This window comes from Setaria italica, chromosome IX (assembly GCF_000263155.2).
Source record: "Setaria italica strain Yugu1 chromosome IX, Setaria_italica_v2.0, whole genome shotgun sequence".
Taxonomy (NCBI): Eukaryota; Viridiplantae; Streptophyta; class Magnoliopsida; order Poales; family Poaceae; genus Setaria; species Setaria italica.
This window is the reverse complement of record NC_028458.1, coordinates 21,308,864-21,335,269: the sequence shown is the minus strand read 5'-3', so window position 1 is coordinate 21,335,269 and position 26,406 is coordinate 21,308,864. Positions and strand designations below refer to the sequence as shown.

General features: G+C 41.7%; 3 protein-coding genes and 1 long non-coding RNA gene across 5 annotated transcripts; 3 read left to right on the top strand and 1 right to left on the bottom strand.

Annotated features, from left to right (window-relative positions):
- The first annotated feature begins 8,825 nt into the window (after window positions 1-8,825).
- LOC101771077 (cyclic dof factor 1) lies at window positions 8,826-11,176 on the top strand. The gene is made up of 2 exons (XM_004983094.3): window positions 8,826-9,096; window positions 9,724-11,176. Exons 1-2 carry the CDS (start codon window positions 9,010-9,012, stop codon window positions 10,936-10,938), a joined length of 1,302 nt encoding a protein of 433 aa, XP_004983151.1. The 5' UTR covers window positions 8,826-9,009; the 3' UTR covers window positions 10,939-11,176.
- On the bottom strand, window positions 10,998-14,921 carry LOC111255843. 2 transcript variants are annotated; one of them, XR_002675941.1, is made up of 5 exons: window positions 14,768-14,921; window positions 14,430-14,643; window positions 13,636-13,750; window positions 12,488-12,527; window positions 10,998-11,556 (listed from the first exon to the last, which is right to left on the bottom strand). It is a non-coding gene; the product is annotated as an uncharacterized LOC111255843 (long non-coding RNA). The 2 variants fall into 2 exon arrangements; XR_002675942.1 differs by lacking the exon at window positions 12,488-12,527.
- Window positions 14,922-17,183: 2,262 nt separating this feature from the next.
- On the top strand, window positions 17,184-22,923 carry LOC101770678. The gene is made up of 5 exons (XM_004983093.4): window positions 17,184-17,361; window positions 17,447-17,630; window positions 17,741-18,258; window positions 21,534-21,574; window positions 21,664-22,923. Exons 3-5 carry the CDS (start codon window positions 17,865-17,867, stop codon window positions 22,504-22,506), a joined length of 1,278 nt encoding a protein of 425 aa, XP_004983150.1. The 5' UTR covers window positions 17,184-17,361; window positions 17,447-17,630; window positions 17,741-17,864; the 3' UTR covers window positions 22,507-22,923.
- Window positions 22,924-23,003: 80 nt separating this feature from the next.
- LOC101770274 (soluble inorganic pyrophosphatase) lies at window positions 23,004-25,238 on the top strand. The gene is made up of 8 exons (XM_022823141.1): window positions 23,004-23,349; window positions 23,547-23,653; window positions 23,746-23,774; window positions 23,859-23,924; window positions 24,027-24,134; window positions 24,247-24,529; window positions 24,630-24,711; window positions 24,969-25,238. Exons 2-6 carry the CDS (start codon window positions 23,551-23,553, stop codon window positions 24,316-24,318), a joined length of 378 nt encoding a protein of 125 aa, XP_022678876.1. The 5' UTR covers window positions 23,004-23,349; window positions 23,547-23,550; the 3' UTR covers window positions 24,319-24,529; window positions 24,630-24,711; window positions 24,969-25,238.
- Window positions 25,239-26,406: the final 1,168 nt, after the last annotated feature.

Below are 26,406 nucleotides of genomic sequence, written 5' to 3'. Positions count from 1 at the left end.
CTTTACTGTAGCAACACATTGTCAAATCATGGACTAATTAGGCTTAATAGATTCGTCTCGTCGTTTAGCCTCCACTTATGTAATGGATTTTGTAAATAGTCTACGTTTAATACTCCTAATTAGTATCTAAACATTGATGTGACACTTGCTTAAAAATAAGCAAATGGAACCAAACCAGGCCAGAGGCCGTAGTGACGACTGAACTAAGGTCGAGTTGTCTACATTTTCTTCCCCTTTTTGTTTTATTTTTATTATGTTTCAACATCGGGAAACTAACAGAGTCGTAATATATAGCTAGGATGGTACGGCCTTCAACTAATCCTCACTTTTTCAATATAATTATGTGTGTGTTTCACTGTACCATTGTAGTTCAAACGAACCAATGCCAACAAAGAAATGTAAAAGAGTTCAAAAAAAGAAATGTAAAAGAAAGGGACAGCAGAAATGTACTCCTCCGTACCTGAAAAGAAAGTCGTTTACGACATGATTGTGTATACCAAGGAGTGATTAATTAGGGTAGAGTTTTTCCTGTCTGCTCCTATTAAATACGGTTGCGGGTGCATTTCATACGAGAACATACCCCAGCTCAAACGGCTAGTGCAGCGAGGTGTGTCGAGTTTGATACCTCGCGGACGCAATTTTTTGTTGGTAGGAGTGATTTTTGCATGGCTCGCGGCGTATTGCATGGCACTATTTCGGCAACGCATGGCGCATGTTGAGCCGCTGCTTTCGCTGCATATGTTTTTTTTCAATTTTTTCAAACTGGCGCGCAGAGGAGGATGCATGCCGCTGTGCTCAGGACGCCCGACGCTTGGAGTGCTCGCTGCATGCGTTAGTTTTCGAGTTTGCTTAGTGATGGCACTAGTTTTTGAAAGTTTTGGCCTCGCGCTGTGCTCAGGACTCCCGACGCTTCGAGTGCTCACTGCTTGTTGTATTTAAACGTCGAACCTTGCTTGTTCCCTTCCTTAAACACCTGGTTCCCTTCCTTCCTTATTCTTCTCTTGTTCATCGAAGGCATGGCTCATTTTTTCTCGGACGTTTGGGTTACACCGTACCTAATTAAGTGGTGTCTTTTTATACCGTGCTCCACCTTTCCTCTCTCCACCTCTTCTCTTTCCATCTACCGCATGCAATGCCTGATCCAAGAGATTGTGGCTTTGATCTAAATGTTTGCTTAGAAGAAGATGATAACGGCAATTTTACCTTCGATCTCAACGAGCCAATATTGGAAGATCACAACGACAATGGTAATGTGTTTCCGTCTTTGAGTTTGTTGTTTCCTTCAAGCTCCACCTTTTCTGAGTTTGTTGTTTCCTTTTTTTGACAGGATTTGATTTGAACTTGACACTAGATAAATATGGTGCGGTTGACTTCGATTATGTACAAAACCTGCCTGGTAATTTTTTTTCAGTTTGTTCATTCCTTTTTTGATTGTTTTTTATGTAAGTCGTGGCTAACAAGAAGAATGTTCTTTTTTTTTTGTTTTACTAGAATATGTTGTTGAGGCTCCCGTTGAAGTAAACCATCGAAGGAAGGACATGACAGAAGGAGTCACAAAACAAGTGTACCAAGCATTGTTGGCTACAAATAAGAATGGGACACTAGGCAAGAAAGATACAAAAATTGTTGCTGATCAATTTGGAGTACACATTCAATCAATTCAGCGCTTATGGAAGCGAGGTAAAAACCAACTTGCTTATAATATTCCGGTTGTGGTTCGTAGTCAAAAGAAAGGTAGATGTGGTCGTAAGGCAGTCCCTCTTGATTTGGAACAATTGCGCAACATTCCTCTCAAGCAAAGAATGACCATAGAAGGTGTGTCTAATAAACTTGGTATTAGCAAATCTAGAATACAAAGGTATTTGAAAAAAGGTTTGCTTAAGCGCCACTCTAGTAGCATCAAACCGTACCTCACTGATGCCAACAAGAGGACTCGGTTGAAGTGGTGTGTTGACATGATTGAGCAAGGTTTGGTTGGTGATCCAAGGTTTAAGGATTTTTTTTGACTTTGTGTTCATTGATGAAAAATGGTTCTACCTCTCTCAAAAATCTGAGAAATACTACTTGCTACCTGAGGAAGATGAACCATGTCGCACTTGTACGAAACAAGAATTACATCCCTAGGATCATGTTTTTGTGTGTTTGTGCTCGGCCAAGGTTTAGGGATGGAGAGTGTATTTTTTATGGGAAAATTGGTTATTTTTCACTTGTCATTTATGAAAATGTTGTAAGAAGAAGTCAAAATCATCTTCGTGGAGAGCAAGTAATCAAGCCAATAACTTCAATCACAAGGGATGTGATCAGATATTTCATGGTGAATAGAGTTTTGCCTGCCATTCGAGCCAAATGTCTAAGAGAAGATGTGAACAAGATAATTTTCATACAACAAGATAATGCATCTTCTCATTTAAAAGTGGATGATCCTTTTTTTTTGAGGCTGCTAAGCAAGATGGGTTTGACATTCAGCTAATTTGTCAACCACCCAATTCTTCGGATTTTAACATTCTAGACTTGGAGTTTTTTAGAGCTATTCAAGCTATTCAATACAAGAAGAATGCAAAAACAATTAAAGATCTAGTTCCAGCCGTGCAACAGGTAAATGGATCAATTGTTCACTTGTTACATTGTTTCTTGAACAACTAATGTACTCATTGATTCATTTCTTCAACACATGTTTTGTAGGCATTCATGGAGTATTCGCCGCGCAAAGCAAACAAAATTTTTGTAACACTTCAGAGTGTTTTGAAGGAAGCCATGAAGGTTAAAGGATGCAACAACATCAAGATTCCTCACATGCAAAAAGAAAAACTAGAGAGAAGATCGGCTACCATTGCAAATCTTATGTGAAGCTTCCTTGCTAGTTGAAGCCATTGCTAATCTCCCTGCAAATTAGAAGATGCAAGTTAGTTTATGCAGCAAATTAGAAGAAACATTAGGAGATGCATGCATCTTAGGTTAAATGAATGAGACATGTAACCTTACTGATCTTTCTTGCATCTTCCATGGCGCCTTGCTTCATCTTCTCAATGTGCTCGTCCAACTTCTTTTGAATGTGCTCAGGAAGAATTATGGTTTCACCATTCATTTCAAGCTTCTCCACATCAGGAATGTACATCTCACAATCAAAATTTTCCACATCATGCAATATCCATGTTGTTAGATTGTAGTCTTCATGTAGAAGACCACAACGGGCACACCTGTGAGCGCGGCGGCGAGCTTGGAAGCAAGCTTCTTTGTCGTTATCGTTGGCGTGGAACGTGCCGTAGCGAGAGCACGGAGACTCGACGGAGTCCGGCACCACCTCAACGGAGTTCGGCACCATCTCGACGGAGTCCAGCGCCATCTCCGAATCTAATGCCATCTCCAAGTCCATTGTCATCTCCGAGTCTGGCGCGACCTCTGATTCCAGCTCCTCCTCCATGGCACGAACAACCTTCATGGCGTCGGACTCCAGCCAGGCGGCGAGGAAGAGAGGCGTGCGAACATCTAAACCCTAACTAGAAGCGAGCGGCGAGCGTGTGCTGCGGGAGACGAAGAGAGGCGAGCATGCTACAGGAGAAGAAGGGAGGCGAGCGTGCGAGCGATTAGTGGGTGAGTGAACGGGCGGCGCATGAAACGAAACGGGCGAGCACGCAGCCAAAACGTTCTCCAGGGGCAAACGCGTCCAAGTAGTCCATCTTACGGCCTCAGCGACATGCTTTGAGAAAACGGTGTCAAGGCCCGGGACGACTTCCTTTCCGGGTACGGAGGGAGTATGATATATACTCTCTAGCAACGTGCATATATTGATTTATTCGAGAACTAGATTAAATATTGGAAAAGTCTACTCCTTTTGTTTGAAATTACAAGGATCATTAGTTTGTTTCATAAAGATGAGCCTTTTACCAATAATGGTAATAATGATGATTTTTAGAATGGTAAAAAATATGAGACCTGTCCGTCCAAATGAATCGTACAGTGGAAAGATAGAACTTTCTGAGTTTGACAAGAATTTGCTACAATTCGCTGAAGATACTAATCTGAACGTAGCTCAACTTCGAGGGGAGGATCACATCCCAACGCACCCTGGGGCTGCTAAATGAAAATATGAGTATGGTAAACTACTTGTGTGGTCGCAGTTGGTGAATCGTCTCCCAAGGAAGATGTACAAGTTGCACGAATGATATATGGAGGCTACAGTATAGGGTTTTGCCATGATCGAAGTTTGGATTGGTGATGAACATTATTTCCGTAGGGATGACATCGTAAATGTGCTGCTGGAGGAACTGTATTTCCTGTTCAATCAAGACGCACTCGACAAGTCACTCATGAGTTGCTAGGTTCTGTAAGTCTTTAATATATTCCTCTAACTTCAAAATCCCCGCTCTAGTCCATTTGCGATGTCTTAACTCCTATTCGGTTTTGTATCATGCAGGATGTAGATTCAAACTTATCGGAGGAACGGATACTATGATGTAGGCTTCATGGACTCCCATGTTATACATGAGGAAAATCTAAGAGATAAACCAAATCAGATCTTGAAAAATATATATAAGTTCCTCGACAAGAAACATTACAAGAAGTACATACTACTACCGTACAACTTCAAGTGAGTATGTTTCCCATCTCTTTTTCTTTTTCAAACTAGTAGTTAAACATAACACTAACTAGCTTTAATTTGGGTGTACAGCTTTCATTGGATACTCATTGTTGTCGTGCCTAACATGAGCTTCGCATATGTCTTCGACTCTTTGAGGAAACAAAAAAAGAATACACTGACATCATAGAAGCTATGAACAAAGCATGGGCTCGATTTCGCCGAACTCACGTGGGTGAATTCAAGGAGGAACTTCATTGGAAGACTGAATTCCCAGTATGTATTGAATTTTCACATCTCGTGACACTTCCTTTAACACAACAAATATTTCATAACTTTTTTTCCATATATATAGTGTTCGATACAGGAGCCGGGTACTAATTTATGCAGATACTACGTATATAAGTTCATCCACGGCTTTATATGTCCGAACCGTATGACCGACCACGAATTAACCGTACGTATACAAAATTCTCAACAATAAATTAGTTCTACTTAGAAAATTAATTCATGTGTATACACTTCAAAAATCAATTCATATCTTATACTTCAAAAACCAATTCATGTGTATATACATAGAAAAATTAGATTAAGTATTTCAATTTAATTGCTTATATTTATAAAAAAATACCGGGAAGTACCAATTTAATAAAAAAGTTCCGGGAAGTACCAATTTTAATAGGAGTTATAATTATATTTTTATCACACAAATGAAATATTAACGAAGTAATCGTTAATCAAAGTATTGGCCTAATGAAACGAGATGCTTTTACATATATGATTGAGGGAGTGACACATGACAGGTCAAGACATAAACCTGGTGGACCAGGTCCATCTAGACAATCTATGGACCTTATTGGATGATGAGTAGGATGGAAGCAAAGCCGATGTCCTTATCAAAAAGAAAAAAAAAGGCACAGTCGATGACCTTTCTTCCCTTCTCTTTTCCACCTGGCCAATCTTTAAACACCATATATAAACCTTTAAAAAAAACTGAAAACACTATATTTCCGTCTTTAAGAACCAAAGCATTTGAAAGCTTCCTAAAAACTCTTCTGCCATGTTTTCTTTTCTTATATTACAAGTTCTAAAACATCTTTTTTGAAAAAAAAACTACCCCCAAATTAATAACCATAGCCTAATCGTTCGACAACACATCACTTTACCGATGGTCGGCACAGACTCCCCGGTTATGTCCATGAGAGTACTATATGTCTATAGACATATGACTTTGCAACCCTCATCATGATGATGACAAAACGGTAAATTCTACTTCAAAGCAGGCTACCAAAGCTTGCACGGCAACATCTCATCTTAGCTTCAATAAGAAGAAACCAATACACATGAGCAGCAGCAGCAGCAGTGTATAGAGAATCACAGCCACACAGAGGTTGCCGGTTAAGTGAGGCGACACCGTGCATGGGAGAGAGTGAAATGCTTTCGGACGCTACGGAAAAGTACCAAACCCTTGCATGACTGCTGGATGCAACGGAAGGAAAAACAAAGGAGACTACCAGGACCACATACATGTTCCTCTATATGTTGTCTAAATTCACACTGTTCTCTGCGACTCTGCCTGTTTTTTCTTTTCCCATCTATAGCCGTATAGGTAGGAAATCACCAAACAAGTTTCCATCGTCCTAGGTTCAGCTGACACGAGTAGGACTTTTTCTTCATGGATGATGGTTGTATAAAACTCAGGTTTAAAGATAGCCACGAATTGGTTGCCAAGTTGGCTAGGCAAATAGGTGGCAGAAAAGGCCATCATGTTTGCAGCTTCAAGGGTGTCCACGAATGGATTTCCATGTTAAGCAGTGAGAGCAACAGGTGCCAATAAGGTGAACACATGTACCATTTAAAATCAAGCTTGGTTTTGGCTACAAAATGTAACCAAAGTTTGAGGCACTGTATGAAAAGGAGAGCTGCAAGAAAAGGGGTGTAATAGCAGTACACCCAATTATTTTTCAAGACCATGCATGAGTCCAAGGTTTTATTTAACATGAGGGTGACCTTTTTTGCATGGATACAAAACTGAGTTCTAAGATAGTAACTCGTTGCCAGCAAAGCAATTCGACAAAAAGCAGCAGAAACCAAAAGAACCTACATGGAGTTTTGTGGATGGCCATAGATGGATTTCAATGAGCGCAACGTGTTTCAATTGTAGACCATGTAGGTTACTACTATATCATACAAAATTTAACTTGATAGCACCGGAGCTCTTCCATACGGAAAACACACATGTGCATTTCCATGTGAAACAATGAGAGAAACAGGTCCCCATTGAAAACATACACTCTATAAAATCAATCTGAAGAATGTAAAAACAATTCAATGTCTCGCAAATTTGTCAAAGCATGCAAAAGTTTTCAATAATCACCACAACCTTGCTAAACCATGATCTCACTGTAACCCACAGATCTGATCAATATTGTCAATCACTCCACCGAACTATGTGAAACTCACGCAGTACAGTGCCAAAATCAAGCTAGCTAGGTTTGATCAGGACATGTTTAACAAAAGTTTGAGGTGCTATATGAAAAAACAGGTCCAAGAAAGGGATGTAACTACAGTACACACCCAGTTTTTGGGAGGCTACGCGAGGTTTTGTTGAGCGTGAGCCTATGGGAGAGTGACCTTTTCCATGAATACAAAACCAAGTTGTAAGATAGCCACCAATTTGCGAAACAACATAATTTGACAAAAAGTAATTGGAACAAAAAAGAACACAAGGAGGTTCATGGATGACCAAAGTTGGATTTCAATGAGAGCAACAACTCCTAGTTGAAAAATCATGTAGATTCATATGGTTATATATCATACAAAATTTTACCGGATAAAATTGGAAGCTCTTCCTGTGAAAAAACCACACATGTGTGTGTTGATATCAACACAAGGGTGGGGGGTTTCAAAAACTGTAACCTACAACTGTACCACACAATATGGAAAATTGGAAACTACAGCACGAAAGACGTTCAAAAATAAATAGCAATGACAATGTTGTTGCCTGTTGTGAATGAGGTGATTCCGTTTTCCGTATCAGGTAGTGATCGAAGTGCATTCAGCAGCATCCAATGTGATGTGCCAATGTAAAATGGAGTGCCAGGGTACATCCATGATCCATTGGTGAAGTCCTCTGTGCCCACTGCCCACACAATTCTCTCCAACAACCTGTTCTCTGTAGTACAGCTGGGAGGCCAGAAACAAAATTGTCCATGTGGATTTGTGGAGTCCTACGTTCAGTTGGACATGAGAGCGACATGGCCTCGGAAGGGGCCTGAAACCATGTTACTAAGTAAGATAGCCCTGAGTTGGCGGCAAAAGGAACCTGCATGGCTGAGCATCATAGATGGCCACAAACACACTACTGTGTTAGGCTATGAGAGCAGTACATGCCAACTGAAAGCAAATTCGTTGGTATACCAAATCCAGAGAAGCTCGGACGGCCACACGTTTTGCAAGTATCACTATATTAGCATAAGGTTTGGTGGTTTTGCAAAAGGAAGAAGAAAAAGAAAAATAAAGACCATACATGGGTTTGTTACATGGTATTGGAATGCTTTTGCATACCTAAGAATGCAATGCAGCGAAATAAGCAAAAGTAATAGGGCCACATGACCATCATCAATCAAGTGCTAGGCATTGCACACAATAGTCAAGGTATGTGTTAGACCGCTGTCTACCTTCTTTTTTACTTTCTGTATGTTTGTAGCTAGGAGTTTACCAAACAAAAATCTCTGGAGGATAAATCCTAGCTAGGTTTTCTTTACTTATCTACTAGGTTTGAAAAGGTAGCCAGAATTGGCTATTATATTGTCAAGCAAGGAATTAGACTCAAACAATGCACTTTTTACCTTGAAGGCGCGCACGTATCCTAATGTTGGGGGAAAAAAAAAGGATAACCCAAGTTTTAGCCCATACTATGTTTGAGCGATATAAGAATTTAGCACAAGGCTGAGGCGCCACATGCAAAAAGGGGGGGAGCTCGCGGCAAAAAGGGCAAGGCAAGCAAGTTGCGATTTGGTTGCAAGCCGTGCAGCCAAGGGGAGGGCGCCAGGTGCCTGGCGACTGGAGAGGTAGCGAGGAGGAGGATGGAGATGGAGGTGTGGGGGCGCGACGGCGACGCGCGGGAGGAAAGGCGGGCGAGGAGGAGAATCAAAAAACGCACCCCGGAGGTCACAAGCGGAGCTTGTGGCTCTCCGCCCCTCGCCGTGGCCCCCACCCTTTCTCCCCCCTCTTATACCGGCCCCCCTGCCCATGGCCAGTAGCGCCACAGCACAGCACAGATTTTCGTCGCTTGCCGTTGCAGTTGCCGGCATCCTCTTCCTCTTCCTCTTCTTCTCCTTTGGCTTCCAGCGGCGGACCTGCGGGAGCTCGATCCACGAGCTGCTACCTGACAGCAGCAGCAGCAGCAAGGAGGCAGGAGGAAGAAGAAGATGATGGCGGAGTGCAGAGGAGGGGACTGCCTGATCAAGCTGTTCGGCAAGACCATCCCCGTGCCGGAGGCCGCCGACGCCGCCAAGGTTCGTTGCTGCCCCCCCATGCTTGCCAGACGTTCATCTCCGTCTTCTCCGCGTGCGTTTCTTGGCTGGATCGTTTCTTGGTTGGGGGGTTTGCTAGGAGCCAGCGGTTGCTCTGTCTGTCCGAGGATTCCTCCTCGGGCGATGCCACTCTGCTCTCTGCTTGCGGATTTTGTGCGAATTTGGAGGTTTCTGAAATGTTTCTGGTCTCTTCAGATAAGAGGATTATCCACTGATCTGACCTCCCTGGATCTCAGGCCATTTCCTCCTTAAGCTCCAAGAGAACAACTTCTTACCTTCCAGTAGGGTTAACAAATGGAAACTAGTACCAAATACAGCAACTGCATCTAATCTAATACAGTGGGGGATTGGAAATTCAACTAGTAGTAATTTAAACTAGTGCTATAATAGCAACATAAAAGGTTTGAATTTTCCCCCAAATTGCACTCATGGAAATCACGCGTGTAATTCCTAACATAAGGAAAAACAAAAGATTCAACTTTTTCGCTCTTCTTTCATTTTATTATAAATACAGCAACCAGTACATCTGTAATGTTCTAATTCAGGCAAAGGAAATTCCCAAATTACAACTGTTTTTCTGACAGCAATAATTTCTCTGTTTCATTGCAGGAGAGTGGCAGCAGCAGCAGCTCGACTGAATCCGATGCCCCGGAGAACGCGCACCAGGAAGCCTCGGACCCGTCCCCGCAGCCGGAGGTCGTCGACGCCGAGGACCCCAAGAGCTCACCGGAGACGACGCAGCAGCCCGACGCTGCTGGCGACGTCGCCAGCCAGAGGGAGAAGCTCAAGAAGCCCGACAAGGTGCTGCCGTGCCCGCGCTGCAACAGCATGGACACCAAGTTCTGCTACTTCAACAACTACAACGTCAACCAGCCGCGCCACTTCTGCAAGAACTGCCAGCGCTACTGGACCGCCGGCGGCGCCATGCGCAACGTGCCCGTCGGCGCCGGCCGCCGCAAGAACAAGCACGCCGTCGCCGCCTCCCACTTCCTGCAGAGGGTTCGGGCCGCGCTGCCCGCCGCCGGCGACCCGCTCAAGACCAACGGCACGGTGCTCAGCTTCGGCGGCCACGGCCCGCCTCCCGCGCTGCATGACCTCACCGAGCAGGTGAACCACCTCCAGGAGAAGCTGCTCATCCCGGCCAGGAAGACCAGCAACCCGTCGCCGGCGGTGGGCCCTTGCAGCGAAGGATCCAGCAGCACGGACGACATGACCCATGGCGGCGGCATCAAGGAGAAGTCGTCTACCGTAGACAAACCTGCAAACGGAGCGCAGTATCCAGCAGGCATGAACGGGGCAGCCGTGTGGCCATACAGCTGCGCGCCACCTCCGGCGTATTTCTCATCGGGCATCGCAATTCCGATATACCCTGCCGCACCGGGTTACTGGGGCTGCATGGTTCCCGGAGCTTGGAGCCTGCCATGGCCGGTGCAGCCGCCGTCGCAGGGCCTCTCGTCGCCCACCAGTGCTCCTTCAGTCTCATCATCGGGGCCTGATTCCCTCACACTGGGCAAGCATCCAAGGGAGGTTGACGAGGGAAGAAGCAGCGCCCATGGCAGTGGCAAGGTGTGGGCGCCGAAGACAATCCGGATAGACGACGCGGACGAGGTGGCCAGGAGCTCCATCTGGTCCCTAATCGGCATCAAAGGCGACAAGAAGCGGGACGACGCAGACCACGCTGTCGGGCACAAGCACGGAACGGTGTTTGAGCCGAAGCTTGAGGTCAACAAGGCGGCGAAGCCGGGGATGATCACAAGGTCGCCGTTCCTGCACACGAACCCTGTCGCGCTAACGCGCTCGGTGACCTTCCAGGAGGGATCTTGAAGCCCATCGGCAGTACTGAATTTTTTGTAAATCAGAGGATTGTAATATAGGTGTTGGGGGGAAGGGAAACAGAGTGTATGTGTAAAAATAGCTACTTCTGGACTTGTAATAGGTAGTGGCCGCATGTACATAGAATTAGCTATTTGGGTTGGAGAAAGACCAGGAGATCAATGTGGTCCCTGGTTGTAGATAATAAATAATTAATATAAAGAAGGAATATATTGCTTGAGGTATTTTATTCTTCAGTAGCTTGTTAACGAGGTCTTGAACGAAAATTTTCTTTTTTTTCTTTGGTAGTCCACTAGATTCAGGATATATTCTAAAAGTATACCTTATACTTATGTATTTTATTTCAGGATAGGCAGGGAGCATGAAAAACAGTATCCGATTTCTTTGTTGTGTTCTGGGCATCAGTCCTTTTTGCAATTTCCTTTTCCCTGTTCCTTTTTTGCCCTTTTGGTTTTGGGATAATTGGACCAAGAAAGCGATGCAAAAAAGTGGAGGCAGGCATGGCCAAAAGGAGGGAAAGTGACATGCAACTGCTTGTGCAATTGCTCCCACTCACCTTAAAAGCCAAAGCTGAATATTTTAGCTCCTTTGCATACTGCCAGTCCACTCCTACAAAACAGTCCAATCAATATGAAAAAGGATCGAGAAAGAATTGAAGAAAAAAAGAGAAATTCAAGATCTAGTAATAGATTTGTGAGTGAGATGGGGAGAGGGACACATGAGCATACATGTTTACTAATCCAGTATTAGGTACTGAAAATCTCATGAATAAGCAGATAATATGATTGGAAGTAAGCAAGAAAAATTAAAAAAAGAAAATTGTTTATGGAATCAAGAAAATTCTTTCACAATTTTATTAATATTAACGAGAAGAAAACATGCGCATGTGTTGTTGACTGGACAGAACATGCGCATGTGCTGTAGATTGGATGAGTTACTTTAAAACAATTCTAAAACTGACTGTACAAGATAAAATGGTTAATGAATTTCCTGTTTGTTGAGAAAAAAAAAATCATCTTTGCAATGCTTCAAAACATGAATAGTTACTACCATTCATACTGTCCTTCTGGGCGTTGACAATTGGGTGGTGCTATCTCCACTTGCACAATTGTCAACCAATTCAACAGGGTATTATATTTTATCTAATCTCCGAGACCCAAAGTCCACCCACATGTCAAGTTGCCAACTTAGTGATCAGAAGATTCAGAACCAAAGTTCTAAAAGAGTGGTTAGTGGTAACTAGACTGGCCACACTACTGCCCAAGTGCTGGACAATCAATGCCTTAATAGTAAGCATGCTTATCTAAAAGTTGAGAGAAGGGTATGCTTACAACTAAGTGCCACTCTGATAGCTTTTTGGGATATTCAGTAGTGCGAGTGCATTCATATTGCACCCACAACCCAATCAAATATATGATTTTAAATTGAATTTCGAATTGCTCCCATAATGGAGACAAACATATGACTAAAAGTATATTTCAGAAGATAACTTCACTCGAAAATTGAACATTTGGTCAAGTTATTATACTTTAACACATACCTCCAGATAAGATAAATCCTTTTCCTTTAGTTACTAATACCTGTCCAAACAGAATTTCATGTGGTGACTCAAAGATATTGATATGTTTTCTGAGAAGCACAGCAAAATTTTATACACAGCAACTTAAGAAAACAGCCAAGCTTGCTCATGTAACGTTTATCTTCAGTAACTTTCGGCTATGCTATAAAATGTGTGAAATCATCCTGCTTGGACACCTGGAGGTCAAACCCTATAGGCAGTCGACATGTGTGCAGCCTCCTAGCACCTTTTCAAAGTGATGCACCGAAAAAGACTTTACTAAAAAAATAAACTTTGAACAAGCTTTGAGTGCACTTTCCCATCAAAGGCAAGTAAAGAAATAAAAAAGTAGCCACACCATACAGTGGCTAGAGAGGACTCATGAGTCACTAGCTAGGAGAATTCTAATTTCCTAGTCCACACCAAGTGTTAAACAATCTTATCATGATTGTTTTGAATGGTATTTTTACGTGTGGTCAAGTTTAAATACGGAAAGGGCATAAGAAAAGAGGAGAGATAGTGAGGCTCCAACCAACCCACCATGGACACGCGCAGATTTTTACGCATGTCGCTCTTGAAAAGAAAGCAAAGGTGAACATGCCTTGCAATTGACTCAATTGATGTGCACCAGTAGCTTGTTTGTAATCACACAGGCTGATAACAGGTAACTATCCAATGGTTGAATTGGTCAAGGTCTAACTAATCTATACATGGAGCGTTCAATGGAAAATTAAGGTGTATGCTCATGTTTCACATGGTTTTTCAAGTGAAAATAGCATTAAAAGTCAGAGGTTTCATCTTGAACTTAGAAACATGCCTGCAAGTCAATTTTGATGCTGAATTCAGATGCGGATAACTAAATGCAATAAGATGTCAAAAAGTTGTTATGCTGATTTATCTCAATGTCACACGCTATTCCAAGCATCAAAACAACAGATTATGGCGTAGCCAAGATTATCAACTACAAGATTTTCTGGGAAAGGAACAATACAATATTTGTGCATCATAAATAGAATGACCTAGTCATATTGGTCGCTTATGATATTCTCCAAATCTGATGGAATCACAAATTTTTTTCAGAGCATCAAGATTGAAAGAAATGCTGAAAACAAAGGATCAGAGGATGGTACCAGTCATTGTCTCTTTGATGTCCGCATTGTACAGCTAAGGCCTGGATTTTGTATCATATTCATACCAGGAGTTAAGATGATTGTACACCTCCATGCCTCATCCAGTAGCATACACCTGTGCACATAGATGCCATCGCAATAAAGTTCCATGGGAACATTGCTTTGCATACGCAAGTTGCAATTCTTTATGAACAACTTTAGTACTATAAGAGAAGGAATCAGTAGAACAAGAAATGGCATATCGCATTTGAAGCAACCACATCGCTATATGTCTCTGTTCATCTTATTCTGCCAGCAACCAGCAAAAATGCTAATGGCTAGCTTTGGACTAACCCAATGATGATAAGTTTGCTGCAAATTAAACTGGTAAGGGCACACAAGGTCACAACTTCAGAGTTCAGATGCTATATTTGAACAGCTTGTGTACGCGCATAGATGTTAGTAGGCTTTCCGGTATGCAAAGATGCATACGTTTTAACAAAAATGACAGATTTCATTCTTGATAAATCACTAAAAGTACCACATCACAATTTCATAATAGTACATGTTTATAACTGCGGCTATCGATGGCAATTTTCCTTGTCAGGTGTGAGTTTAGTGCTTTAAAACATGCTGTTTCTTCCAAGATAATACCTTAACTGAGAAAAGAGAATGCTATCCTTAAAGAAAAGAGAATGCTATCCTATCATCATGTTCAGTGACTGAAGCGCCTAAACTGAAGAAAGTAATTATCTGTTTAACGGCACATTCTGCAAAGCCCAGGCCCAGGCCCTATCAAGATTCAAGAGTGAAACCTGCTTCTCAGACTAACTTTTCAGAACTGCAACACCGGAACTGCCGACCATTGCTGGAGGAAATAAGCGCGATTCCGTCAGAGCACTAGAAATGGGGAAACAGGCTGGACCTCCATGATCACCCCTGAGAATTTTGGACCTTCTACATCTGTATTCAACCGGCGAAACGGATGATCGAACTAAGGAATAGCTACCGGCATGGCGCATCAGCAACCTGCAAAGTTGCACAATGAGCTTTTGATCTGAAAGAAAGGCGGACTGCAAGAGCAAACAATTCAGGAACCGCCTAATGGCGCCAGGAGAGGCAGCAAAGAGACAGACCTTCACAACGAACTCACCTGGAGCTTAAGCCGGCGGTGCCGCCGCAGAGCTGCCGATAGTGGTGCCGAGGAACACCTCCGCCCCTCTTCCGGCACCGCTGCTCCACGGCGCCGGCGGGCGCCGGCTGGGTTAGGGCCGTCCGCAGGGGCTTTCTCGCCCCTTGGATCAAGAACCAAGGCTGCATTGGGCGGCGAGCTATTATTTGTCCATGATCTATTTAATTTTTATGAAATTTTATGCGATGTTTCATTGATATGTTTCACCATGATGCGATAATATTAACTAATTTCAGTCATAATATAATACAACTTCACGACCATAATTAATTCTAGTACGTAGCAACATAGTCGGTATTATAGCATGCGGACCATCTCATTCAACACAAAGTCATTCACAAACTAGATCTAAATCGAGCGTTTATTACATCGACAACACTTATTGGCTCATACTTACAAAAGATGTAAAGATTGTACGTGACAGTGGCGCACCGAATAAAATAGGTAATACAAGCTATTTTTTATTAGATAGATAATGACATCTTTATCTTATAACAATTTTAAGACTCCTTTGCTTTTTGCATAAGTCCCAATTTAAAATCGCCTTAACCAATAGGCTATGAAACAAATTATGAAGATGCGTTTAGGCTATTCCCAGTGGGAAGTTGCATCTCGCAGTTTCTAAAAATGACATGTCATCAAAAGATTTTAAGTTGATGAATGAAATAATGTCCCTCCATACATAGTTTCATTTCACGATTTCATAGGCTGCCCATACCATTTAACTGCGAGGCATGTGATTGGATATAAGCTGATGAAATGAAACTCTATAGCCCCGAAGGCAAATTTCAATATATTTCATAATCTTGGAAACAATGCACAGACAATTTCACCCTGATAAAACTTCCCTCTCTCACTTCATAATTATCTTGCCATGTTATCACATATGCCGATGTGTCACCGTATTTAATGTGCATGAAACTTTATAAAACTTCCACTAGGATAAGCCTATAAGGTATTGTATTGCTTCTAATCTGCAAACTCTTCAACTTGAAAATGACATACCACCATCTCTATTTCAATAGTATGTCTGTTGCAAAAAAAAATTAATAGCAGGTTAGACTTCGTTACGAGAACGACACGGCATGAGTAAGGGTGAATAATATTTAAGCTATTGTTAAGTATATGTTTCCTTGCCAATTTGATTTCACCAAACAAACAAGTTTAATACTAAAGTTTCAAACGATTTTATAGTGCATATCACCACAACCGCATATGATTTTCGGTTTTCTTCTTCAAACTTCGAGACATGCATTTTTTAAGTGGTCTACATGTTGCCGTTTCATTTTGCTTGCATGCAACTCATGCAACTCGTACTTGTTGACATTTCGATTATTTTAAGGAAACATATCACATCAAAACAACATCTGTTCCGTTCGCCCGACTCAAAGTGAAGTATTATTTAATTTGGTAAGCACTGATGCATATACATCCCCCACAGCTCTTGCATTTAGTTTCCAGCATGCGCGGATGCTTAAATATTCTCTCTTAGTTTCGACATCGATTGCAGTCCACATAGTCTTAGAAACGGAAATAGCAAATTTAACCTTTTGATCAAATATTAAAAAAAGTACCAAAAGGTTCTTCGCTTATATTTTTATATAAGAAAATGATTTTTCAAATCTATTTTAGGTTGAATTTGTTCAGAAAATTGTTTTTTCAGTTGGATTCCAAGTTAGGAGTCAGAATTTAAGCATTTTCCTTAGAAAGATAGCATGATTCATGCTTCGCGGTATATCCCACCTAAAAATCAAAAGTTTTATGACTCCACCCACCCATAAAATACTTCTTTTGTTCCAAATTATTATTCGTTTTGACTTTTTTTAGATACATAACTTTTATCTAGATGCTCCCTTCGTCATAAATTACTATTCATTTTGGCTTTTCTAGATACAAAACTTTTAATATAGATCTAGATATGTATATGTTTAGATACGTAGATCTATAAAAGCCAACCGAAGGAGTAAGTATAAATTTACCTTGCCTAAATATTTTTTCTACATTGCTACACGCCAGCGGTCTCGTATGTCATCTCTTGCAGTACCATATAGAATTTTTGATGATATGGAGGAGAGAGAGGAGAAAGAAAAGGTCGTTGTTTTGCGAAACAACCGTCTCATAAGCTAAATTGTAGGACTACGAAACAACTCAACAACCATTGTACGAGTTATTATTACCATGCAACTCATAATATTTTCTTTTTCATATGCACAAATTAAGAAATTATATAGCTCTACCAGACATCTTATAAGATAACCCATTGTACGGGTTGACTGTTGAGTCGTCAGACCATATATCAGATTGCTTTGCCCAATTGCCCATACAGAAACAAACGGGAATGACAGTTTTGCCCTTGTGCTCAAGCCCCAATTCCTCCCTTCTGTTGTCTCACACTTCGACTCATCGGCTCGCTCGCCTCTCTGGCTGCCACATTCGCTCGCCGCTCGCCAGCCACCTGCTCCGCTCCCATCCGCCGCCCCCTGCTCCCGTAGCGCCGCCAACCGACGCCGAGCGGTTCCGGAGCACTGGGACGCACGGCCGCCCCCGTCAAGCAGGTCTGGGTCGTCCCCCTCCCACCCCCCTCCCTAACCCTAGATGGGCCGCCTTCACCCTCACTCGTGTGATTCATGACCGTGGCAGGTTTCGCCGCCCGTCCTCGGGAGTGGAGCAGAGCCGGAGGCGGTGGAGCCCGGCGGTGGTGCGTGCAGCTTGGCCGCTGGGGAGAGCCGGGGCTCTAGCGACGAACATGCGTCGGTAGTAAGCCGGGGTTCAGGGGCATTTTAGTCCTACTTAGCAGCGGCGATGGCAAAAATCTAACATAGTGGTAAAGTTATGATCTTTCCTTGTCAGTTCTTCTTACTACTAGTACATGCATCTTAGATATTATTCAGAATTTCTCCGAAACTAAGATCACTTGGTTACTCTGCCTCACAGATTGAAGCAGCCAGGGGGTTAACCCATGCTGTCTGAATAGCGATGCCGTGGTCGATTTGCAGCAAGAAAATCTGGGAATGAGTTTTACATGCTAGTTAGGGTGCCGTATTAGACTCTAATTAGGATGGGTTCGTTATGCTGCGTAGCAGCGCGGCCACATGGGACTAGCACAGCGAGCAGGGAGTGGTCTTCTATTGGCCGGAGCGACCCGCCCTGGCGGACTAATGCTGGCTTCTCTCCACCTCTGTCTAGGGGGTGGGAGTACAGGATCAATTCGGAAGGATTGTCTTATGGATCCCATGGTGATAGCGGGGTTGCTGCCAATTATGGGTCATCACTGTCATCAAATAGTAAAGAGGCTAGTAGGAGTTGGGAGAGGAATGAGCTTCCACAAGAGCACCGTTACTCTACATCTGAGGGTGCCATTTCGTATTTCAACAGCCCAGATGTCAGCTTCCAGAACCACCATGCTATGCTGCCAATGCTGCGAGATTCTAGTGTTGATGAATACATGAGAGGTATGTGTACCAAAATTGTCTCTATCCATTCTGATGTTCCAGCTGCTTCTGTATCATTAATATTTCTCAGGGTAAGCGTGCCCAAGATTGTTCAAAATCGACACCTATACTTTCCTTTTGTTTTCTGTATTGACTATGCATCAATTTAAGATTTACTTTATGTGTCACATTATCCTCTACTGCTGTTTGATTTTAATATATATGTTGCACCCGCTGTATAATATGTTGGCATACAAAATAGTTTTTTTAGACTTGTAGTTTTAGAGTTCACTTTGGGATAATAGAAGCTACTGCTTTATTAGGGCTAAAAACAGCCCATTGACAATTGCTAGCATGTGGTTCTATCAAGTATCAATTTCTGCAGAATGCAGCAAAATTTACTACAGGGCAGAGGGCACACCCTTTCACAACAACTGCAGATTGTATCTGATTTACTTTGTGGGGTGACCAATCACCAATGTAAAGCTCAACAGAAACTCATGGACTTGGTGACTTGTTAGCTGATTTATTGGGATCGTATGATCATAGGCATGCCAGATTACATAACTTCCGCCATAACAAAATTTGTTTGAGTGACAACAGAAACTTGTTGTTCTATACCAATATCGTTGCCACTATGTGCACCAGGATTGTCATTTGATAACAGTTAGCATAAATGTAAACTTCAATGTACTCCAATATCCATTTGTATGATAGTATTTGAATTATCCTCATATTTTTGACTAAAAATCATGCTTCATTTAAATGCAACCCATGTTTGGCTTAACTATAAACACTGTTTCAACAAATAACGGCAAGCAAAATCATAATTTGCTTCACCAATTCTGGACACTTTTAAATACAGATGGTCCTTATTTGACTCTTAAATAATGGAGTTTGCAAGTATGGTAATGGAATAACCACTAGCAGCCTTCCTGCAGGTTGGGCTGGATATGTACTATGTATGTCGTAATGGAAACAAGGGTCATACTGGATTGAGTGACAGAATTAACTCCTAAAACCTAAACTGATTGATACGCAGTGCACTGTTATTTTGTGTACGACTTTTGAGTGATTTTCAAATCCTCAATTATGATTGCTAACTTGATTTCAAGTTGAATTCCTTGATGATCAACTGGCAGATTATTCATGAAATGGCAAGTGTTGTTCTCAAATCAGTTCTGTAATGTTATTGATTTTGCTTCACCATTGAGGCATTGACTAGTGATCGTTATTGCTGTAGACATTCATCTCAAATGCTATAAGCTATGTTAAGATGATTTACCCCCTTGCATGAGTGATTGGTCTGCTAGGTCAGTATGCCCATTTTACAGGTCCAAACCGATGCTCTCCAACATAATTTTTATAACTAATACTCCCTCCAGTTACAAATAAGTGATGTTTCCAGGTTGTCTGAAGTCAGGCATTCTAAACTTCAATAACAAATTACGAGTAAATTTTTATAGAAGAATGTACTTTTGCTATGTGTTACAAAAATATTATAACAAAAATAGTAGTCTAAGCTGTATTTTGGAGACCCGTTCGATGTCCAAAATGCCACTTGTTTGTGACTGGAGGGAATACATGGTATTGAGTTGGGATTTCAGAAACTGTGAGGGCAAATGTGGCTTCATTTTGTTTGCAAAAATTTTATGCCACACTGAATGGTCATATGTTTCCAGATGTAGTTATAGATTGCAGGTCACCGATTGCATAGTTTTTCATGATGGCTCCTGGAATCTGAATTGTTCGGTCTTTTGATTGAGCTGTCGTGCCTGAAGTATCAATCATATTGTTAAATGCACTCTAGAGATATATGGCTACCTGATATTCGCCACCATCAAATTTAGGATTGATCATTGATCCCTAAGGGTTTTCCTGGTACGGGGTAACCGATGCCTTGGCCATGCTCAGTGATTATACTATCTTTGTTTCAACTGAAACTTAAGATGCTTGGGTCTTGCACAATATCCAGCATTGGCAACATCTCGAGATGTGATCACTGATCAATTATATTTTCTGTATTAAATACATATGCACCATCAAATGTATTGGCAACATGCTAAGTTTTGGTGCCAATGTGTCTGAACCCTAATTAAATAGCAATGGGTGACTGAACGTTGCCCCTGAAATGAATGCTCCTAGTGTTGTTTTGTAAAATTTATAAAAACCGTCCACTGGCTCTATAAAATGACTTGTTCTTGTCATTCTGGTATGTGTAGGGTTCTATATCATACATTCTAGGTATAGGTTCCTGTTGTAGGTTCTGCAACATGACTTGATGACGGGAATAAGGAGAGACTGAACATGATGGAGATTGGAGAATTTTACTGCATTTCTTATGTGTCAAGGATAAAATCACCCTACAAATAATACCAGTTTCTTATGATATAGAAAGAAGATGGAAAAAAATATCGAAAGAGCAACTATTCTCGTGCTTCCCTACTGTTATGGCTGTTGTGGGCTGTTAGGCTATGGACATAAATGACAAAATGATACATTCATTAATTTTAAAATATATTAAATTGCCATAGCATCTGAGAGCTTTAGGTGGCAAGTGTTATGTCATTTGTATCTAGTCTTCTTGGTCCTATGATATTCATAATTTCCTTTCATTTCACAATAATCCTACATGTTATATTGTCACTAGTTAATTTGATATTGTGATTGTTCGGGATAAGATTTGCTGGTCTATTAAAATATCTATCAGATTGATAATATGTTCTTTCTTTCTGGTTGAACCATTTGAGTATCTCAACTCTCAATAGCTCTTTTCTTTTTTTGGCAAAGTAGTTCCTATACCACTTCGGTAGCAGTGCAAAGTTGCCAATGAGCTGACAAATCTATTCTTATATAGGAATATGGCATTATCGAATGATGTGACATTGTTAAATTTCAATTATTAGTCTACAATTTTATGGTCAGAATGAGTGCAAGATAGAACATTTGCTACTCCGATAAGATTATCTTCATCTCTCTTCAAAGTTTATTTTGTTCTGTAATATAGTTTGTTTTATCATTTGTGCCTCTCTGACATGGTTAAAGTTCGCTGTTCGTTACTGCTGGATGAGCATTTATAGTATTTTTTAATAGCTTAATATAATGATTGTGTATCATCCTTTTATGTGTGCACATGGATATAACAGGTCCATGCAACCTTTTTTCCCAAAGCACTTTACAATAATATATGTTGTGTTAATTGGGTGTTGTATATCTACTGGCATGTGCATGCAGCCTTTTCTAAAGAACTTTACAACATGATCAGTTGTGTTAATTGCTGTTTTTTTACTATGCAGTTTCAGTTGCTGAGCCGATTGGTGCTTTATTGTTGTCAGAGGTATGCAATAGGCCAGCTGTTCATGTTATAATATATTCATTTCTCCCTTCACTTTTCAGGAGACTTAATTTTTTTCTCTCTTGGTGTAGGGAATATCAGGACAGCAGAATAGTGGTGGTTCCACCTCTCGTTCTGATGGAAGTGAATATGATATTGTACCTAAATCATACTCATCAACGCCCCGCAACTTCCCAAGCCGTCGATCATTCCTGTCAAAGCCAATTCATCCTCTCTCATTTCCTGAACATGCACTAGAAGCGCAAGGAACTCAGAGTCCCATTGCCAGTGCAAGCTCTAACAATCCTCTGCGCTCTGAGTTCAAGGGAAAAGGAGAGCTTCGTTCTCCAGGTCCCATGGACTATGCCAGTGGCAGTCATGGGGAGTCAGGAAACTGGAGTGCTGCAAGTAGCATGGATCTTACTGATCTATCAGAACAACCTGAAGCTGAACGAGCTGGAGCACAGCGTTCTAATAATGTGATGCAGAAAACAAGGTGTGACCTTTGTGAGAGGTTTTTGACCAAGAGATCACCTTGGGGTTCTCGTCGAATTGTGCGCACTGGAGATTTGCCAGTTGCTGGTGTTCTCCCATGCTCCCATGTCTACCATGCTGAGTGCTTGGAGCGGACAACTCCGAAGGGGCAGAAGCATGACCCTCCTTGCCCTGTGTGCGACAAGCTGGCTGGTAAAGATACCGAGCACTGGTCGATTTGCAGGCTAAAAAATGGATTCCCAAGATTACGTTCCCTAGGGGAAGGACCTTCTCGAGTTTGGAGTTGTGCTCATGCTGGAGATTGTGTTGCTGGGGCTGTGCAGATACCAAGATCAAATAGCATTGCGCTATTGACTCGGAGTGGTCACAAGAGGCATGCCTCTTCGAAGGGAGATCCTGGCAAAGACTGGGCTGAAACATCAAAAAGTGCTTGCATGTAGCTTCCTAGTGCCCTTCCGTAGGTAATGTTGATGACCTTGCATCGTTATGGTCGCAAGGTAAGGTGTATGGGCACAGACGTCGCCATGGCTTGATGGTCCGGCTAGGTAATGACATAGATATGCCTGTGTAGCTGACTAAATTGACCTCCTATCAGTTATCAGGATGGCCACTTCTGCATAACGGCCTTATATCTCTACCGATTATTTTTATGGGCTGAAACTTTTCCTGATGAAGTTGTATGTCCTGGAAATGTAAGAGAGTAGAACCACGGGTAAACTGATCTCTGTAACTACTCATCCAATTCTATGAAACTGTCGCAGTTACCCCTACTTTGTAACATTGTATGGTTGTAATGTCGTTAATGCTGTAGCGGATGAATGTTTAGAGTTGACACCGCAAGAGACTTTTGATATTCAGAATCTGCGGGCCATAACTTTGAATTTGATCGTTGCTCTTAGAACTGCCACTGAGCGTCTGGGCCGTTCTGCCTCGTGGACTTTCGTGCCTGTAAACGGAAGCGCAAATTCAACAGGATCAGGCCTGGGGTAGTAAAGATGCAATTTTTTCAGGTGCTCGTGAAACCTTTTTTTGGCAGAAGCTGATGGCATTGCTTGCTTCAGTTTTTCGCTGCATGTTCGCCTGTCTAATTCAGGCATGCATGCCGGAGGGAGGCGTCCGGGAGGCCGCTGCTCCCGCCACTTCTCCAGGATCTCCATCCGGCCGTGCTTCAAAACGGCCAAGCGCTCCTCTATATAACCTGCTGCTGCGCCTGTGGTCCTGTGCTTCCTGCCGCCTCCTTGTCCTTTGGTGATCACACCCGGATCAAATCCTATTAACATTTGGTAAATGTCAAGATCACTCTATTTTTTGAGGGAAAATGTCAAAAATCTCTTGGCAGATGCATTCTTTTTTACTGTTATAGACCCACAAGTTTTTATTTGACTTCTGCTGCAAGTACTGCAGCCAGTGAGGTATTCTAGCATTCCTGTATACTGCTCGCTCATGGAGGTTCATTGTGCATCTTTCAATATGGTTGTAGGAGCATGGCTGAAGAGAAGAAGAGCCAGCCGCGGCTGAACGAGCGGATCATGTCGTCCCTCTCAAAGCGGTCGGTCGCCGCACATTCCTGGCATGACCTTGAGATAGGTAAACACGTTTTTCTTTTTTTGGTGTTGCAGTAATGCAGTATGACTCTGGAGGTTCATACAAGCTGATGCTTCAAAATTCTCAAATGACAGGACCTGGAGCCCCTGCTGTTTTCAACTGTGTAAGCATCATCCTGGTCCTGGGTAGTAGAGTAAGTGCATTACTTCCAGATGCTTCAGAAGTCAAAAACCTTCCATGCTTGCAGGTTGTTGAGATCACAAAGGGCAGTAAAGTGAAATATGAGCTTGACAAGAAGACTGGATTGATCAAGGTACAGATTGTCCGTTAAAAATTTAAGCTTGCAAGAAATAGAAAATTTGACAATTTTTTCTCTGATGCAACTGATAATTTATTTGAAAATCTGTTTCCTTAGGTTGACAGGGTGCTATACTCATCAGTGGTCTACCCACACAACTATGGTTTCATACCACGCACGCTGTGTGAAGATGGAGACCCGATGGATGTGCTGGTGCTGATGCAGGTCAGCATGTCTTACTGCTGTTTATTTCATCTAACTCACTCAGTATTAACGATGCATGTTATGTTTGAGCCTCTGAGATTATTCGCTGTCTTACAACTGATGAACTGAACAGGAACCAGTGATACCTGGCTGCTTTCTTCGGGCAAGGGCCATTGGCCTTATGCCTATGATTGATCAGGCATGATGCATTTTACGGATTTTTCATTAAAAGGTTTACATATCACATTATGTTGGATTGATAGTGTATCTGTTTCTGCCTTTCTTCAATGACTAGGGCGAGAAAGATGACAAGATAATTGCAGTTTGTGTTGATGATCCTGAATATCGTCACTTAACTGATCTCAAGGAGCTGTCTCCCCACCGCCTCAATGAAATCCGTCGCTTCTTTGAAGACTGTACGTGCCATTCCTTTCCAAATCTGTCAGATTTGCTATAATCATAGCACTGCAGTTGCTCCTGAAGTGTTGAAGTTTATTTCACATGTTGTATCTGCAGACAAAAAGAATGAGAACAAGGAAGTTGCTGTGAACGAGTTCCTGCCACCAACTACTGCCCTGGAGGCCATTCAGCACTCAATGTGAGTCTTCCCTGAAATAGTTGATAACCATGCTTTCTATCCTTTTGGTAAGAAAATTGCGATGTGAAAGCATCTGAAACTGAAAGTATGATACCTCAACATGATAGTGAGATGTGAAACCTTCAATCATCTGGTTTCACTTCTTTCCACTTTGAAAAATCTACTCAGTTTTATGAAACATTATCATTTTTTATTGTCTGAATCCTCACTATAGTTTAGAATCATCTAAGAATACTTAACCTATTTGCTGTTGTCAGGGACCTATACGCTGAATACATCCTGCACAGTTTGAGGCGCTAGATCTCGTTTCCATATGGAACAATCCCTCTACTGGTCTCCGGGGGGAAATGAAGCAATAATCGATCAGCCTCCTGGTTTTGTTTCAGGAACCATTTTTGCAGTATATATATTTGAATCCAGGGATAATGTAATTCTTCTGCAAATTATCGCAGAATATCCTAATAAAGAGATATTGTATACTTGTACACATTTTTTGTGGAATATTTGAATCAACGACTGGATTGTCTCTTCTTGCTTTCTCTTAACTCTCGGTGCCTTTACACTTGCTCTTTTTAATGATCATGATATCTGGTGGTTCCGGTAATCTGAATAGTTTAGCGGTCATTGCTGGATCGTGCCTTTCTTCGTAAATCTACTTGGAGATTCCTAAAGTTTGACAAAATTAGTAGCTTTCTTAGGTACAACACCACTGTGGCACATAAATTTTTACAATACTAATTAATGCAAAAAATAATTTTAGCGCCACTAATTGGTGATTTGCTACAATTTGGCCCCTTATGGTTTTGTTCTAGCTTCGCCTACTATGCACGTGAAATTTTTGATGTAATCATTAGAAAAATGCCATTATACTATCCTCACCGATTCACTTGATCCACTTAATCCTTAAGCTCAATTTGCTTCATTTAGTCCAATTTACCCCATATTGAGATTTTTTTTTCTCCATGCACAAATTGAGTTTTACGTTAGATTTTGTGGCAGACAGAGGACATGGTTCTTTATGTTAAAAATATATTGATTTTTTTTATTTCATAGAGTACGAAATTGATATTAGAGACACAAATCTTGCTGTAGCACAATCATCGAAGCCGAATGAATGCAAAATTTGTCGTAGTCTCTCAGATCACCAAGTCTTCCACCCTTGCATCAACACCTTCCCTCTTAAGCATCTTTGTTGTTGCCCTCGGCACTTCCTTAACATATGACCAGACTCCCCCCAAGGCCCAAAGTTAAAAGTTATTACTTAACACTGAATTGCACCATGCAATTGTCTACTAATTGTTGATATTAGGGTTTTGCAATACAATGTACGTGAAGAGTGAGGGAAGCGACTCTCTCTTTCTTCCCCTAGCTCGCAAATTTGAATGTCTCTCTATCTACTTCCTCCGTCATAAAAGAGAGTAACAATATAATTTTATCCTAAATCGAACTAGTTTAAATTTGGTTAATTTTACAGATAAAACTACCAATATTTGTAACTTGCAAATAAGTGTACACTATGAAAACATATTTCATGATGAATTTATTTAGAATATAAATATTAGAACTTGTTTTATATAAACTTGATTACACTCAAGGTGGCTTGATTGACGAAAAAACAACACTCGATCGTTTTATGACCGAGTGAGTATCTAGTAAATCTCTATTTATTTAAGCTAGCGCTTTTGCATTTTAGCT

Excerpts from the sequence above, each read along its gene's own strand:
- LOC101771077 (XM_004983094.3), top strand. The coding sequence starts at position 9,010 with ATGATGGCGGAGTGCAGAGGAGGGGACTGCCTGATCAAGCTGTTCGGC. Across the intron at positions 9,097-9,723 it reads AGGCCGCCGACGCCGCCAAG|GAGAGTGGCAGCAGCAGCAG; the intron begins GTTCGTTGCTGC and ends GTTTCATTGCAG.
- LOC101770678 (XM_004983093.4), top strand. The coding sequence starts at position 17,865 with ATGGGTTCGTTATGCTGCGTAGCAGCGCGGCCACATGGGACTAGCACA. Across the intron at positions 18,259-21,533 it reads TGTTGATGAATACATGAGAG|TTTCAGTTGCTGAGCCGATT; the intron begins GTATGTGTACCA and ends TTTACTATGCAG. Across the intron at positions 21,575-21,663 it reads GTGCTTTATTGTTGTCAGAG|GGAATATCAGGACAGCAGAA; the intron begins GTATGCAATAGG and ends CTCTTGGTGTAG.
- LOC101770274 (XM_022823141.1), top strand. The coding sequence starts at position 23,551 with ATGGCTGAAGAGAAGAAGAGCCAGCCGCGGCTGAACGAGCGGATCATG. Across the intron at positions 23,775-23,858 it reads CCCCTGCTGTTTTCAACTGT|GTTGTTGAGATCACAAAGGG; the intron begins GTAAGCATCATC and ends CCATGCTTGCAG. Across the intron at positions 24,135-24,246 it reads ATGTGCTGGTGCTGATGCAG|GAACCAGTGATACCTGGCTG; the intron begins GTCAGCATGTCT and ends TGAACTGAACAG.